General features: G+C 32.5%; 4 protein-coding genes across 9 annotated transcripts in view; 2 read left to right on the top strand and 2 right to left on the bottom strand.

Moving 5' to 3' along the window:
* The first annotated feature begins 175 nt into the window (after window positions 1-175).
* Window positions 176-2,130, top strand: LOC118441590 (transmembrane protein 222). The gene is made up of 4 exons (XM_035866198.2): window positions 176-491; window positions 766-976; window positions 1,046-1,176; window positions 1,265-2,130. Exons 1-4 carry the CDS (start codon window positions 361-363, stop codon window positions 1,347-1,349), a joined length of 558 nt encoding a protein of 185 aa, XP_035722091.1. The 5' UTR covers window positions 176-360; the 3' UTR covers window positions 1,350-2,130.
* Window positions 1,443-3,239, bottom strand: LOC118441591 (uncharacterized). 2 transcript variants are annotated; one of them, XM_035866199.2, is made up of 2 exons: window positions 2,950-3,239; window positions 1,443-2,733 (listed from the first exon to the last, which is right to left on the bottom strand). In XM_035866199.2, the coding sequence occupies exon 2, from the start codon at window positions 2,728-2,730 to the stop codon at window positions 2,290-2,292; it is 441 nt and encodes a 146-aa protein (XP_035722092.1). In that variant the 5' UTR covers window positions 2,731-2,733; window positions 2,950-3,239; the 3' UTR covers window positions 1,443-2,289. The 2 variants fall into 2 exon arrangements, with proteins under 2 accessions (XP_035722092.1, XP_035722093.1); XM_035866200.2 differs by lacking the exon at window positions 2,950-3,239 and adding an exon at window positions 2,890-2,947.
* A 368-nt stretch (window positions 3,240-3,607) lies between these two features.
* The window catches only part of HDAC4 (histone deacetylase 4), a 55,523-nt gene continuing 42,240 nt past the window's right edge, over window positions 3,608-16,890 (top strand). For 2 of the 5 annotated variants that reach the window (XM_085656892.1, XM_085656891.1), the window contains exons 1-2: window positions 3,610-3,848; window positions 7,094-7,194. The gene's annotated coding sequence lies outside the window, so the exon portion shown is untranslated. Of the gene's footprint in view, window positions 3,849-4,010; window positions 4,307-7,093; window positions 7,195-16,890 lie in introns of those variants that run through there. The other 3 variants (XM_085656894.1, XM_085656896.1, XM_085656893.1) reach the window with 2 other exon arrangements.
* The window catches only part of LOC118441905 (uncharacterized), a 21,025-nt gene continuing 15,230 nt past the window's right edge, over window positions 11,096-16,890 (bottom strand). The window contains exons 2-4 of the mRNA XM_035866939.2: window positions 11,775-12,037; window positions 11,407-11,685; window positions 11,096-11,344 (exon numbers count right to left, since the gene is read on the bottom strand). Coding sequence (XP_035722832.2) covers window positions 11,096-11,344; window positions 11,407-11,685; window positions 11,775-12,037 — 791 coding nt within the window. The remainder of the gene's footprint in view (window positions 11,345-11,406; window positions 11,686-11,774; window positions 12,038-16,890) is intronic.

Genomic DNA, 16,890 nt, shown 5'->3' with positions numbered 1-16,890 from the left:
ATCGATTTCACTTATGTAAGAATTATGAACTTTGATATTTATCTAACGAGTAAAAGAAACATTAATGAATTTATTTTTCACAAAGAGAGATAGGTGACATGCGATAACGTAGAATCTATATCTGTATATAATATCTGTATTCGTTTTCGAAAAGTAGAAATGATAAATTTGAAATATTGAGAAAAAAAAAAAAGAAAAAAAGAAAAAGAAAAAAAAATCCAACCGTACAATCCAACTAACAGATAAACATCCTTCAACTTTTATTATGATCTAAAAGAATTTAACTTTAGTATTGAATATACCGCGCGAGGATTCATGGCTGGCTTACGTCGTTTAAACGTCAGGTCGTAGTAAACTATAATGAATCCTGATTTGTTGACGAATGTAATATCCGAATCCACCCCAAGTTCGCCAGAAATGGATCTCACTATAAATCCAGAAAGGCAGAGATTTCCCTTTTGCATTGTTTGGACTCCATTGCCTATTATAACGTGAGTTATCTTACGATAGAAACTTAACCTTCAATATTTATATTAAACATTTAATTTTCTATTACAATGTAATCTTTAATATATCATTGTTCTCTATTCTTAATCGATTACAATATCTATTAATGTTGAATGAAATGAATAAGGTGAATAATAAATTCAATACAATATTTTTTATAATTATGCAATAATAATAATCATAATATATTAGTCACATCTAATTAAGCGTTTGTTGCATTTAAAAAAAAAATTATTTCTTATGACTTTAATTACGCAGTTATTTAATACCATTTATTGGTCATATGGGAATTTGCACATCGACTGGTGTAATCAGGGATTTTGCTGGTCCTTATCATGTAGCTGAAGATCATATGGCATTTGGTAAACCCATTAAATATTGGCAACTTCAATATACAAAAGCGAAAGGTGGTGTGCAAGGATGGGATATGGCTGTATCAGAGGCCAGTGAAATTTATAAAACCAGGATGGTAAATAAATTTAAATTCATCAGTCTTCTTTATTGTTTATTATCAAATTACATTTAATCGATCTTTTAGCATAATTTATTCTTCGATAATTGTCACTCACATGTTGCAAAAGCTTTAAACTTAATGGCTTATGATAATTCTACAAACTGGAACATGGTAAAACTAGCAGCTTTTATTTTGGTAAAAGGAAAATATGTAAAGTGAGTATTAAATATTTAAATACCATTAATAATAGTAATAGATATTATTCAATTTATAAATTTTAATAAACTATTTTTATTATTACAGTTTTTATGGTTTTCTCAAAAATTGGTTGCCATTTTTTATACTTGTCATCATTATAATGATTCTCGATATGGTTTTTAATTTATAATTTATATTTATAATTATAATTACAATAACATTGATAAATAACAATAAATGTTAGTAATTTTGTTATATATAGAATTTTATAGAAATGCCAGAATTGTGAATAAGGATTTGTAATTCTTTTATTACATTTTTTAGTACACTCGCAAGTAATTAATATCAAACTACAAAAAAGTATATGTGTAAATATGTATGTATAATATTTATTTCTGAAAGTTTTATGGCTGCAGTAAGTTAAATACTAAAATGTTAATACTTAACACTTTTCTCAAAATATTCCTTTTTATCTAATATTACGGTTAATAATTAAATTCTTTGCAACAAGCTAATAGTTTATTTTAAAATAATTTTTTAATATTTTATATGTATTTGATTACATTAAGTAATGGCATTTAATCATCATCAACAATGATAAATATACAACTTGTAAACAATATTTACAATGACACTCATGCTGTTTATATAACTATTAAATATCAAGAATATGTCCTTGTGCACAGTTTGTGTCATGTATCTGCCTACAAGTTTCTTCCTGAGCACGTAAGGAAATATAAGTATCATTATACATTGCAAGCTTGGCAGCAGAAATATGGTTTAAACATATGATTAATATGTTAATACTTTTTTTGTCAACATTTCCTAAGATATACATTGTCACTAATTAAAACTATTTTAATTATATTTAATAGAGCCATATACCTGGAAATTTATCTATTCCAAATTCACAAACTATTACATCATAATTACATATAAGCAATAAATATACAAAAGAAAAAAAAAACAAACCAATTACATTTAAGTTAACGTGTATTCTCTAAACAATATTGAAATATCAAAATTCATTATAACATATGTAATAATAGATAAACGATATTTTATCTGTTTTATATATTTAGAAAACAAAATCGCTTTTTGCCTATAAATATTTAGATAACATTTATTGATTACTCATCATTAGTGCTATTCATTTCCGTAATGACACTCTTTTCATGTGAAAAATCATAATCTAAATTTTGCTCCTCTATTCTTTGGATAAAAGATAAAATTTCATTTGCACGTAACCTATCAATCTCAAAATCATTCATATTACTCTCCAATTGTTTACATAATTTGAATGGTACTCCACTTAAATAATGTTGCATATCCCCTTGCTGATTTTGTTTAGTTGAATTTGTAGGTAGTGTAGGATAAGTTGAAGCATCATTTATGACTGGATATAAGCCACCACCAGGATAAGGTATTCCATCCTGAGAATTTTGAGGTACAGGATACATTTGTCTTTCAATATTTTCAAATTCATTTTCTATGCTAGTAGATGTAAGATCTTCAGTCGATTCAACTGGTGATTCCTTCTGATGTTTCTTTTTGCCAAAAAACCAAGACATCGTCTGCAAATAATTTGAATGAGACTTTGATAAAAAGAGAGAACAAAAAAAAAAAAAAAAAAAAAACGAAAAATAATAATCATCGTAAATTATAAATGTAATATCAAACATAAATTGCATTCCATGTCAACATGCTAATATGAAAATTATAAACCGTACATATATACGTCGTAGAATATTCTCGTTGAATTAACGAATGAAGTATAAAGTATTACTCACGTGTTGAAACTGGAAAAAAAAACAACAACAATAACGGAAAAGGAACTCGACTTAAAGGTTCGTTCTTAAAAAACTGACCATATTACGTTTTTACTTTAGTGAACTAATCTTAACGAGTCTAGGAAATTCTCGATAAAATTTATCGTATGTTCTTATCTATCATAACCTCTTGTCGTTACTGTTCAATATAATTTTTTAAAAATTACAACTCTATCAAACAAAGAGAGGCACATATGTCAAAAGTCAAAGTAGTATTGTAAGATGACGACACCATGATCAATTCAAAAATATATATATAACCATAATACATATATGCATTTGCTACTAGCGACGCCATTTATTTCAAGGTAAACGATAAGGAAGAAATTGATAGCGTTTCGTTCACGATAATATCTATCGTTTATATAATCACGTAATTCTCGTAATCTCATTTTTAAAATAATTAAAAACAATTTTGATATATATATATATATAGATTAAAAAATCTACAAACGAGATACGAATTTTACGACGATACGTATTAGAAAATTCAAATCAACGCGCGTAAATAAGAACTGTTCTCTAATTGGAGGAAATATTGTATATAATCGAATACCATACGGTATTCGGTATAAGGGAATTAGTAGTTGTCCAATAGATGGCGCTTTCTCGTTTTGCGGTACATCGAGTGATACTTTGGTTGACGCTAAAGAATCATCGTTATCGTCATCTATTTCGTTTCGTTTACGTCGCGCGTTGTTTCTGTATTGGCTTTCGAGCTCGTAAACACTCGAGAACATACGTAATAATCGTGTCCCGGGAACTATCAGGAGACAATCTCGTGATAGAAAGAGAAGTGCGATGGAATTACGTTTGTCCGTTGTTTTATTTTCGGTGATAGTAAAAACTTCATGGACAAGGTAAGGAAGAAAATTTCTCTCTTGTTCTTGCAAGAATGTAACCATTATGATCGCATTGTTTTTATGTCCTTCCTCTTCTTCCCCGCCATTCCTATCTCCATCCCTCTTGCGTTGGAGCGCGCGCGCGTGTACTCAGAGAATGGCTCGCGTCTCGAAACGTGTCTATATCTCTCTTTCTCTCTCTCTCTCTCTCTCTCTCTCTCTCTCTCTCTCTCTCTCTCTCTCTCTCTCTCACTCTCTGCATGAGATATCCAAGCAACATCCGGTGCTTTGTTTTTTCTGTGATCTGTGACTTGCATCGTTCGAATTTTTCGCAACGACAGCGATACCATTCGAAAGTAAAGTATGATTAGTTCGAATAAAAATATTTAAAAATGAAGAAAGAGAAAGAGAGAAGTGAGAATCAGAAGTACGAATCGTGTTTTCGAACACGAAGGTGTGGCAGCTTGCAACGTAAGGTGAGTTCGATGGTGAACGTGGTTATAATACTTTGTAACAACCAACTGTTGTATCTTACTTTATTCTCCATTCATTTCTTTACTTTCGTTTGACCATCGAACAAATCTACTTCGTTCTCATCGAAGAATCATCTTACGTTCGAATCTTTTATCTTCGGCATTTTTTGCTTTCCTTTCTTTTTCTTTTTTTGTTGTTTTTTTTTTCTCTTTTGTTTTGTTTTGTTTTAAAATCAGCGACCTCAGTTAATATTCGTACATCTCGATAAATAGATAAATCGATATCGGGATTCGTAATGTATACTCTCACGTACGATTATATCACATTATATAGCATTTCATATAAATGTCAATAAACAAAGAGAAATATATACATAGAGAAAAAGTCGTGATAGTAATGATATTAATAATAATAATAATAATAATAATAATAGTAGTAGTAGTAGTAGTAGTAGTAGTAGTAGTAGTAGTAGTAGTAGTAGTAATAGTAGTGTAGTAACAGTCATAATAATAATCAAAATAAAAATAATAATAATAATAATAAGCGTGTTGTAATAGCGATACGAATGTAATACCGGTTGTTTGACGTATGTAATTACGCATTTCGTTAGGAATAGTATTTAAGGTAAAAATACAACACGAAGATTACGTCATGATTGATAGGAATGTGTGGTAGTGTAAACATAAGCCTCGTTTCCGTGCAATCGTACATATGAACGTACGATATGAAAACAATGCCGAGGCCAGTGACGGATGACAACAATGAAGGAAAAAAAAAGAAAGAAGAGAGAAAAAGGAGGGGGGAAAGAAATTAAAAAAAAAAAAAAAAAAAAAAAAAAGTTATAAAGACAGATGAATAAATGAATACAAAAAAGATAAAGAAACAACAACAGTAACAATTAAAATAAAAAAATGAACAGTAACAATCGTATATATTTGATATATTATTAGTTCGTATCGCGTTTAAAGTGTATACATAATTTTATAGCAAAACGCAATTGTTTTTCTTCGATCATCTTGGCATATATAGATATATATATATGTGTGTATGTAAAATGCTTTATTAACGTATATATCCTTGGATACGATATGGATACGACAGTGAAAAGAAATGAATCATCTGAATCAAATGATTGAACGCAAATCGTTGATATAGATGTATACGTGTTCAGGTGATATAGTCCGTAAATAGGTACTACTTCGTATGTCCATCGATAATTCATTTATCGCGGCCAGGTCATGCTAAGCGTTTATAATCCTGCCTAGCAGCAACATTTACAAGCTCGCTATTCTCGCTGATCGAAAACTGGAAATACCCGTATCGTTAATAGATTAGAATAGATACTCTTGGTTTTCTTGTCGTTGTCGTGACTCTTTTGGAAAAAGGAAAGAAACGAAGGGAGGGGAAGAAAAAATGATAGGAAAAAGGAGAAAAAAAGGACGAAGGAAACCGACGAGAAACAAATTGATTTTACGTATTCATACATACATACATATATATATATATATATATATATATATATATATCTCCGTTTCAATATGTTTCTTCTTTATAAATTCTTCTTGGCAAATAGATATAGATTTCGAGTTTTCACGAAGAACGAGAATTTTAAGGGGGTTGCTTTCGTGCTCGAACGAGTTTTATTTGTCGTCGTCGTCGTCGTCGTCGTCGTCGTCGTCGTCGTCGTGCATAAATAGGCTAGGAATATCCCGACGATTATAGAGAGAGAGAGAGAGACACATACATATACACATACACATACACATGGGTGTGCGTTGTCAAGACACTTTCCACTCCGTTTATCCCCATTTTATCCTGATTTATCTAGGCGACGATTCTAGAACGATCGATTCGATCCCAATGGAATATCATTTTTGACTTGATGCGAATTTTTTTTTCTTTCTTTCTTTCTTTTTTTTATATTAATATTTAAAAGTTAATGAAATAATATACGTGCTACTTTTAACATAACATAACGTTCTATTTAATATACGTATGTATATCAACAAATATTTGTTATAAACATGATTAAATTGAACATTCTTTCCTTAATCTTATTATCTATAATCCGTACACGATATATGTACTTATCTATAATATTGAGAATAAAATATTTTTTTTCTTATCGTTACTCGTTTTTGCGATTGGTTGGCACTTTGGCCGATATACGAACGTAATTATATTCAAACGACAAGAAGAAGAAGAAGAAGATGGAGAAGAGAAGGAAGAGGAAGAGGAAGAAACTTCCGTCTTTCTTGTGGTGCCAAACATAAACTCAAATGCGTTTTATAGGTGGTAAGGGTTGGATGGGGGGTGGGGAGAACGGAAGGAAAAAATGTCTAAGCTACGATGCAACATCCTTCGAAATGATTCAGGAACAAGCACCAACTTACCGATGCCAACGTGTTTGGCTCAAAAGAAACGATTTGTATTTCTCTTTCTTTCATTTTACATACATACATATGTATGTAATGTTCGTGTACTATTCACAACTAATGTACATTATATTTATACGTACGTTTATATGCGAAACATTATTAAACGATTCGTAGCTCGTACGAGAAATATTCGATTTGTAAATGAGCATTATTTTATGTATTATTCTTTATATTTCTAATTCTTTATTTTTCGTTATTCTTTCATTCATGAGAAATTATAATAGAAATTATAATTGATAATTGATAATTATAGAATTTACAATTCCGCAAGGTTTACTCATGATCATAAGACTTTTTTCGTTTTAATAATTTATAATCGAAAAATAATATTATATATGTTTTAAATTTCAGCGTGAGTCGATAACGTAGAATGGATATTTTGTTCGGACGATCGATCAACGGCCATCATCGTTCAACCTTTCCTTTGGATCGAGCACGATTTTAACAAAAAGGTAAAGATACCAAAATATCTTTTCGATCCATTATATATATATAAATATATATACATATATATATATATATATATATATATATATATATATATTTCTCTCGAACTTTTTTCATCGCGGTTTAAACTATAAGAAAAAAATATGAGAATGTTAACAGAATCGATAACGTCCTTCTCGTCTCAGGAGCGACATTAATTAGCTACCAACTCGAAGGCAAACGATATTATCGCGTCCTTAGGAAACATGCGACTACTTCTTGATTATCCTCAGTTTAGAGAGAGAGAGAGAGAGAGAGAGGGAAAAAAGAGGAAAAAAAAAAGAAAGAAAAATGTCATGTGTAACGAGTTCCACGGATAGAACGATTTATCGATCGATCGATGGAGGGAAAAAATTTCCGGATGGATACTTTCAATGTCAAGCGAATCTTGTCGTTCAACTTTTGTGAATATTAATGATAATTTAATGTAATACATAAATATCTCGTCTTAATCATCAAATTTCTTTAACAATAAATATTATATAAAAATATTTAAAAAAAAAAAAAATGAGAAAATCGTATAATTTAATTAATTATAACGTTAACTTTTGACCATCGCATTAATTATAAATTGATCATAATTTTTAATAAAGAATATTTTTTCGATTTTTTTCTTTTTTTTTTTTTTATATTTATCGTGTAAGTCACTTTTGTGATAAAAATTTGTCTACGTTTGTAGATAAAATGTGAAATGTTATACGTTTCATTCTCGATATATCTATATATCTATATATACACACAACACATACATGATATATCATAAATCGTTTGTCCGTGTGATCGACGATACGTATGAGAGAGGGAGTGGGGGAAAGAAAGAAAGAAAGAGAGAGAGAGAGAGAGAGAAACAGAAGACATTTACGAGTATTATTAATCGAAAGTGTCGTGCCAAGTTGTTGAGAGTGGCTCGTGCCGAGGAGAATTCAGTGTACTCTCCTCGAGAAACGAACGAGATATTATTTTCTTTTTTATATAATCTTATATGAAACATTTATTTTTTCTTTTTATTTTTATTCCCATATTTTTTGTCGTCAGAAATGTAATTTATTTTTCTTTTTCTCGAAAAAAAAAAAAAGAAAAAAAGAAAGAAAAAGTAAAGCAAAAACCTTTTTTCCTTTCTTTTCTTTTTTCCTATTTTCACTTTCGACAGAGAGTTTCAATTATGTCGATCATTAATGAATTTCGTGAATTGAGACGAAAAAGAGCCAAGAAAAGGGAGGGTGAAAGGGAAACAGAGACAGACATATATATATATATATATATATATATGTATGTTTGAAAGGCTAGCAGTTTGAGATTCACGCCAAAGAAACGAGGCTCGGCATACCGAGGATTGCCAGGAAATTTGGGAAATGCAAATTTCACCGCTTACGTCTCGCGGCAAGCTCGCTTATTTATCGGGCCGACACCTCCGCATCTGGAAGTCGGTGGAATTTGCTGTCAAAACGCGCCAGAAGGCACTTTATAATAGGAGCCTTCTAGATCGTTTCGTCTCTTTCTCTCTTTCTTTCTCTGTTTCTCTCATTTCCTGCGGGCATTCGGCCACGTTCGATGACAGCTCAAAGTCATCATCGTTTTTCCATTGAATGAATTAATTCGCATAAACTAAAAATATCCAACTAGTTAACGTCTCATTATAATCATCGTTTTATTTTTACTTCTTCGTTTCTTTTTTTCTTTTTCTTTTTTTCTTTTTTTTGTTTTTTTCTGTTTCTTTTTTCTCGTGTTTTTTTTTTTTTTTTCTTTTTTTTTTTCTGTTTCAGCTATATTTACGTGTCGTATATTTAAAGAATGGATTTTATTAAGGAACGTTATTGAAAAATGAGCATTGATGTCATCTGGTCAATTCCGATCGTTCTTTCTAATTTTATACGTTCAAAATTATTCAATCACTGTCATCTTTTCTTATATCCTATGTTATGTTATATTATGTTATATATGTATGCATGCATGTATATATGAAGGATCGTTTTGGTTGTTTTCACTGCCTTCCGGTCCCGGCTCAAGTCTATTTCGCGATGACGATATATCGAAGACGCGGGAAACTATTTTTGCCGAGCGTTCCTCTATTTCGAGAATCGGACGTAACCTTTCGGATGCGGATGCGTCTGGCAACGGTGTCGGTCGCGGTCTAAACTCCTTCCTCCTCTTCCTCCTCCCCTTCCTCCTCCTCTTCCTCCTCCTCCTCTTCCTTACTCCTTATTCCTTCTTCTCTTTCTTAGTTTGCATGATCGAAAAAGCAAGGATTTCGTTAGATAACGAGCAATGGAACATTTTATTGACGTCAATAAGCTGAATCCGTAATTCATTCAAACGTTAACTCATCGTACTTACTGGATGTTTCCTCTCTCTCTCTCTCTCTCTCTTATTCATTAAATAAATATTCTACTATTCTTATTCCTTCTTCTATAGTCATAAATGCATAAAGTATCATCTTTATCTTCATCTTCATTATCGCCGTCGTCGTCGTCGATTCAGCATCTCATCTCTCGGTCCAGCAACGTATTTGATGAAGCAGCAAGTACGTTGACGCTTCAACGACGTTCTATCCGTTCGCGTGTTGTGTTTGATGTCGCGTTGGCGCGCCAGATAGTCCGACGTCAGTCAGGAGTTTCATTCATCGTTCCGTATATTTTTGATTTACCCTTACACATACACATACACACGCACACGTACATATAAACATGTATACTATTCTTCTCTCTCTTTCTCTCTCTCTCTCTCTCTCTCGCCTCTCTCCTCTCTATCTATCTATCTATTTATCTATCTATCTATCTATCTATCTTTCTATCTTTCTCTTTAACGTAGCCACACTTGTTGCTATATCTAGATCGACACGCTGCCAAAGTTCGAAACGAACTCGGCTAATTATTATCGAAGCTTCGATATCGACTGGCTGGCTTAAAGGAATGTGACGAAAAAATGACGCGTTTCACGTGGGTGGTTCTTTAAAAAGAACGTGAAAGAGAAAGAGAAAGAGAGATGGATAGATAGAGGGAGCATACCAAAATAGAATCACGAAGCATCCGATCGTAGAGCTGTAGAGTTAACGACTCGTAAGAAACGTCGTTAATGTTTGTTGCCTCCTCGAGCTTTCTATATTTAACCGGTCCGATCGAGTATACGGCAACGTCAAGGCCGCATTGCGAAACGATTATCGACGACACACGTTTAGAGTTCTACCAGAGAGAGAGAGAGAGAGGGAGAGAGAGAGAGAGATGCAGAGTGATGGATAAATAGACAAAGTTAGAGTGAGAAAGATTGTAGAGGAAAGAAAAAAGGAGGTCGATTAATCTATTCTCTTTGAATTTTCCACACGTCTACTAAGTTCCAACGTTTTCGTCCTCGAACAAGTGTTTCGATGTGTTGTAAAAGAAAGAGAGAGAGAGAGAGAGAGAAAGAGAAAAATGTTAATAGCTCCGCTTGAAAACCCGTTCCTTATTTCGCGTGATTTGTTAAACGAAACGCTTCAAGGATTTATAGACGTCGATACGTTTAAAATAGGGTCGCCGTAATAGAAGAAGATAATAACGTTCGATAAGAGTCTAGTTAAAAGTGATTCAACGATTAAGAAGAAGGAGATCGTCTCTTTAGAAACGAACAATCTATTCTAAGGGAAGTCAATGAGATAAGAAAAACGAAGATAGATACAAACAAAGATACGAATTTATTTTCTTAGTCTGTCCTCTTTTTAGTTTTGCTTCGTTGATTACACGATAATTACATATGATACACTGTACAATCGTTAGAAACTATTATAACTAGTCACTTAAGTTACAAAGATCGTATCGTTCGAGAATTCTATTGAGAGAGGAAGGAAGGAGCAAACGTTTTTTTTTTTTTCTCTTTTTTTTTTTTTTCTTTTTCCTACTCGCATTTATCTTTGGATATATTGAAGATGCGTTGATTTATTACGGTTGTCCATGTACTTTTCTTCATATGCACTACCGCCAACAAAGTAATGATACCAATTCCAATGGTTTTTATGGTCATAAGTTTTCGCTTGTCGTGATCTTGCGAACTCGTCCAGGAAAGAAATTCTACAATGTCCTTTGACATTTGGGATTTGGTCGCTGGTGTGCCGTCATCGTAATCTAAGATGCCATCGTGAAGCATCTGAAAATTAACAGTTTTTAAGATGGAAATATTAACGAAAAATATTCTCGTTGCAATAATACCTCTGCCATTGAGAGAGCACTTCCCGAAAAATAAGGATTGAATTGTTGGGTTTCCGTTAAGGTAATACCAGCAGGTGGCTCCATGAAGCCAGTAAGTAAAGAGAATACATAATTTCGTCCGTTGTGTCTGGCATTTATCATGTAGCTCAAATCCGGCGGATAAGCACCGTTATTGGCAGCTCTCGCTGCTTCCTCGTTCGGGAATGGCAATGGTATTCTATCGGCTAATCTTCCAGGTCTTTTATAATAATTTCCTTCTTCGTCTGGTCCATCGTCGATCTATTTGAAAAAAATACAAAATAAAAATAAAATAAAGGAAAAATAGATTTCTAGATTTATCGTTCGTCTAAGGATCGGATAAATCTTACTTCGTATTCGGCTGCAATAGCAACAGCTTCCTCTTTTGTATGCGACACATCGACCAAATCCATAAAGCGAACGAATTCAAGACTGTGACAAGCGCTACAGACTGCTTTATAAATTTGCCACCCTCTTCGTACAGCACTATGATCGAGAGAACTGAAAACACCATCGAGCTTCCAGGGGTAACTCGGTGGCATGGCTTGCAGGGCGGCGGCCTTGACCGAGCTGTCGAGGAAATACAAAACGGATCCACAGGTGGTGGCTGCACCTGTGAGGACACCCAGAGATATACGAATTCTCTTCCTATCATTTTCACATCTAGTACGAGTTCCGATAGATCGTAAAGCAACTTGTTCGCATCTATTTCCACGTATTTTATCGAAAATTCTTATTAAAATGGCGTAACTTCTTCTGAAAACAGTAGCCATGTTTTACAAGCAAAATAGCATCGATCGATTGAAACAATCGAGTGTTTCAATATATGTATAGTTTTTTTTTTTTCTTTTTTTTCTTTTTTTTTTTCTTTTTTTTTTTTTTTCTAGAAACGGAGTATCCTTTCGAGATAAATAAAATTATCGCTTTTTCTTTTTTCCTACGTATCTCAATTTGTCAAACAAATAACAAATCGTTCGAAACAATGTATATTTATTTATTCATTTCCATCTTTGTATCTTTCTGAGGATGCATATTTTTGACGTAATTATCGATTCCCATTAATCATTGTCTTTTTTTTTCTCTCTTTATTTTTCTCTCTTTTTTCATTCTTCTTTTTTTTTTTTTTTTTCCTTTTCGTATTTGTGCAATTTGAAGAAATCTTCACTATCGGACGCATTGAACATATTTGCATACATAAATACATAGGTTATGTACACGTATGTACGTGGATACGTAAGTTTGTAGACGTTCAGAACGGGGAGTATCATTGATTACGTTACACAACGAGCGTTACACAACGTTTTACAATAAAGGCACCGAGTGTATTTCCGCGACGTTATAAATAAACCACTTGGTTATGCTTGGCATTATGCATGCGTGCACATTGCCGCTCGGCGCTTGCTGCGACTTGACCTATCTCTCTCTCTCTCTCTCTCTCTCTCTCTCTCTCTCTCTCTCTCTCTCTCTCTCTCTCTCTCTCTCTCTCTCTCTCTCTCTCTCTCCCTCTCTCTCTCTCTCTCACTCACTCACTCACTCACTCACTCACTCACTCACTCACTCACACACACGTATATACATTCTTGGTCTCTCTCTCTCTCTCTCTCTCTCTCTCTTTCTTTTTACACGGTTGGATTATGAAAATCTATGCGACGACACGCTGGATATATTCGACGTCAGACACGTTTCCTGCTGATACCGCGAATCATCGCGAGTTGCGTCTTCCATATTCGCGGCGAACGAGCGATCATCCTGATAAAACGTGAATCCAACTTCCCTTTGCTCTCTTATATAAATGTATTTAAAGACTCGTAGAAATATCTTAAGCGATTCGTCGTAGGTTAGATATCGATCGCTGGATTTCCAATAATCGATGCTGCTCCTCCACGAGGTGTCTGAACTCGATTCTGTTTTCAATATTTTCTTTTTCTTTTTTTTTTTTCTTTTCTTTTTTTAAGGTACCTTATTTTATTCATTTCCTTTCTATTTTTTTCCTCTTTTCTTTTTTTTTCTTTTTGCATTTTTTTAAATTTTTATCGTAAAATTAGCTAATATATTTCCTTGCCAAACATGACGGACATTTATGGCTTACGAAAATATCTTTTTGCATTCTTTTTTGTATTTTTTCTTTCTTTTTTCTTTTTTTTTTGTTTTTTTTCTTTCTGTTTTTTTTTTTCTTGAAGTAATATGTCAAGATCAAAAATCATTCAATGAATGCAATTCTAATGTAACCAATTTCACAATTTTCTCCTCTCTCTCTTTCGTTTTCGCTCGTTTAAAGTCTTGTTAGCTGTTTTGTGACTAATATCTCCGCAATGTTAAGTAGTTTAAACTTTTCGTCAAATCATAAAGAGGAATTATATAATTATATTATATAAATTTCATTTGAATTGGATTAAAATAATAAGAATTTTGTAAAAATTACAAACATAAAATTAAAGCTTTATATCAAATTTTTAATATTTTGTATTGAAGCTTTTACATTAATAACAATGATGAAGATGATAATATGAATAAACATTTGCATTAGAATGTTAAGTTATTTTTAAAGATTTGGAAGGAAACATTTCTCATTATAGTTGACATCAAACATTATTCCTGACTGTACGCCTGAACGACTTGCAATCCGTCTTTTGTGACAATAAATTAATAAAATAAGTCAACGAGTTTTACATCTGCTTTTAAAATTATCGACCAGACGTTGAAAAAGAGATAGAGACGATAGAGAGAGAGATAAATTGAAGTTGAAATTTTTTAAGCATTTCTTTGCATTTTCCAATAATTCGATTATTTTACAAGAACGAAAATAATGAAACAAAAATATAAGAATTTTTATAAAAAAATCTTTTTCACCAATCTCTCTTCAGTACTCTTTTCATTTCTCTATTATTTTTCTGGGATTTTTGAGACAATTTCGAACGTCCATGTCAGCTTCCAGGATAAATTTCCGTCTATTTTATATCTCTCTACGTCGTCGCGACGAGCTAAATTGATTCGTATCGACGCTTTAGTTTCTTCGTACGAGAGTACGAGCGAGAAATAGAGAGAGAGAGACAGAGAGAGAGAGGGAGAGAGAGAGAGAGAGAGAGAGAGAGAGAGAGAGAAAGAGAGAAAGAATAGAATAGAATCGGACAAGGGAAGGAAGGAAAATCGAAGCTACCCCGAGACCAAAGACGATTTATTATTAATGTTACTCGAGGCGAGGTTAAATGATTTTAGCGCGATTAGCAACCACTAGCGAGCTTGAGAACTCATAGATTTAATTTCGTTCATCGTCGAATTTAACGATCGGTTTGTCGATCAAACTTTTCCTCCCTTTAATTCCGTTCTATCCTAAAATCTCTCTTCTTATCCTATTTAATTGTATTTCCATTTCGGTATCCCAATAATGCTTTGACGTTAATTCCATTTGTTAAAAATATTTTTTCTTCTATTTGCTTATTTATTTATTTATTTATTTATTATTATTATTATTATTATTATTATTATTATTATTATTATTGTTGTTGTATTTTTTATTAGGATTCTATAAGAAAATATTTCTTCCTCTTTCTCTTCTTCTTCTTCTTCTTCTTCTTCTTCTTTTATTTTATATTTTTCGTACACTTTTATATATATTTGTTTACAATGAAAATTAGAAATTAGAAATAGAAATAAAAATAATCATTGATTTGTTAAAAGATTATCAATATGTGAGCTAAATTGATGTTGAATTAATATGATGACTAATATCGATTCGATGAACGAATAAAAAAATTTCAATACGATAAATTGTTGTGATCGCGTGATCGTCTCGAGGAAAATCAGAAACGTTTAGGAGCGATTAGAAATAACTGAATTGGTTAAGATCGATTCTAAGGAAAAGGGGGGAATACCATTTGCAACGACGACGCCGATCTTATCAAAATCATTGAAATAGGGTGTATAGTAGTTGCGTATTTATTAAATAGAAATGCATTATGCTAACTCTCGTGCTGTGTACACGTGTTAAACGTGATCGTCCATTTCTCCTTCTTCAGTATCTTCAGTTGTAGTAATCATTAACGTCAGATGTTTGTTAAAGTCTTTTGGATAAACTAATTAATCGATTAAAACTAATCTAATAAAAGCATCTTATTGAGAATAATTCAAAAGAGGAAATGGAAATAAACGTTTTATACGAAGACGTTTCTTTCAAAATAAACGATCGATGACGCGAATTACGATAGAAACGTTAATAATATATCATATATTAAATGATATCGATTAAAGAATGAAACGATTTTATAGAGTGCAATGCATGTTTTTTTTTTTTTTTTTTTTTTCTTCTATATTTTATTTCACGATATAACATTGACTATAAACGTTAACGTGAAAAGGAAAATTGCGACGAAGAAGAAGAAGAAGAAGAAGAAGAAGAATTTACATTTGTAAAACGAAGAAAAAAGAAATAAATAAATAAAGCAAGAGAAGAAAAAAAAAAGAAAAAAAAAGGAAGATGAGGGAAATTAGGCGTATAGTTTGTAAATATAATCGTCCCCCGGGACGACGTCTCCCGAAATAGCATGCCGCGTATTTACACGCCGTCGAATTATTATCATCCTCACGATCTCTCTTTCTCTCCCCCCGCCGCCTCTCTCTCTTTCTCTCTCTGTCTCTGTCTATCTGTCTGTCTCTTTCTTTTTATTACATGTCGAAAAGGAGCTCGAATCGATTTGGAGCATCGCAAACCTCGCCAAATTTCGAGCTATCGTGATCATAAAGTTCTTATCATTCGACAACAACAGAAAAATACAAGCATACATATACCTAACATAAACACGTATATGGGTACATACATATAAATACGTATCTGAATGTTTCTTTTTTTTTTTTTTTTTTTTTTTTTTATGTGTTCCTTTCTCTTACGTATCCCTCCGAGGAAAGAAAAAGAAGTAAAAAACAAAATTATTAAAAGTATCTCTTCCTCCCTTTCTTTTTCTCTTTTTCTCTTCCTCTCTCCCTCTCTTTTCCTCTCTGTTAAGAGAGAAGAGACGTAAGACGAACGTAGCTCGATGACTAGGTGGGTGGATGGATACGTGGGGTAAAACGAGAGTGTTATATAAATAGAAGCGGTCAATGCTGCTATGGGAACACTAGAGAGTGACGCGTGCGGTGGTTGCGAACGAGGGGCGAAAAAGAGAGAAAGAGAGAGAGGGTGGGAGGGAAAGGGAGAGAGTGAAACGACTCACTCCCAATTCATTAGACTCTTGGAGCACCTGCGAGATCCACGAATTTATGGCGTCGAGTTATTTTCCATCGGTCAATCTCTATAGATTTATATATATATATATATATATATATATATATATATATATATATATATATAGGTATATAGGTATATACTTGATCACTTTTGTAAAATTTAACCTTCTAATTTTTGAATTTTTCGAGAAAGAAAAAAAGAATCCTCTATACGTTTCGCTCGTGCATTATAAAGATATATGCAAT

The sequence above is a fragment of the Vespa mandarinia genome, chromosome 5 (assembly GCF_050613455.1).
Source record: "Vespa mandarinia isolate Hongniang chromosome 5, ASM5061345v1, whole genome shotgun sequence".
NCBI classification, from domain to species: Eukaryota; Metazoa; Arthropoda; class Insecta; order Hymenoptera; family Vespidae; genus Vespa; species Vespa mandarinia.
This window is presented reverse-complemented; position numbering and strand designations above follow the sequence as displayed.

What these genes read in the sequence shown, in the direction of transcription:
- LOC118441591 (XM_035866199.2), bottom strand. Translation starts at nt 2,730, where the DNA reads ATGTCTTGGTTTTTTGGCAAAAAGAAACATCAGAAGGAATCACCAGTT.
- LOC118441590 (XM_035866198.2), top strand. Translation starts at nt 361, where the DNA reads ATGAATCCTGATTTGTTGACGAATGTAATATCCGAATCCACCCCAAGT. An exon ending in ACTCCATTGCCTATTATAAC is followed by an intron (nt 492 to 765) that starts GTGAGTTATCTT and finishes TTAATTACGCAG; the next exon opens with TTATTTAATACCATTTATTG. An exon ending in GTAAAAGGAAAATATGTAAA is followed by an intron (nt 1,177 to 1,264) that starts GTGAGTATTAAA and finishes TTATTATTACAG; the next exon opens with TTTTTATGGTTTTCTCAAAA.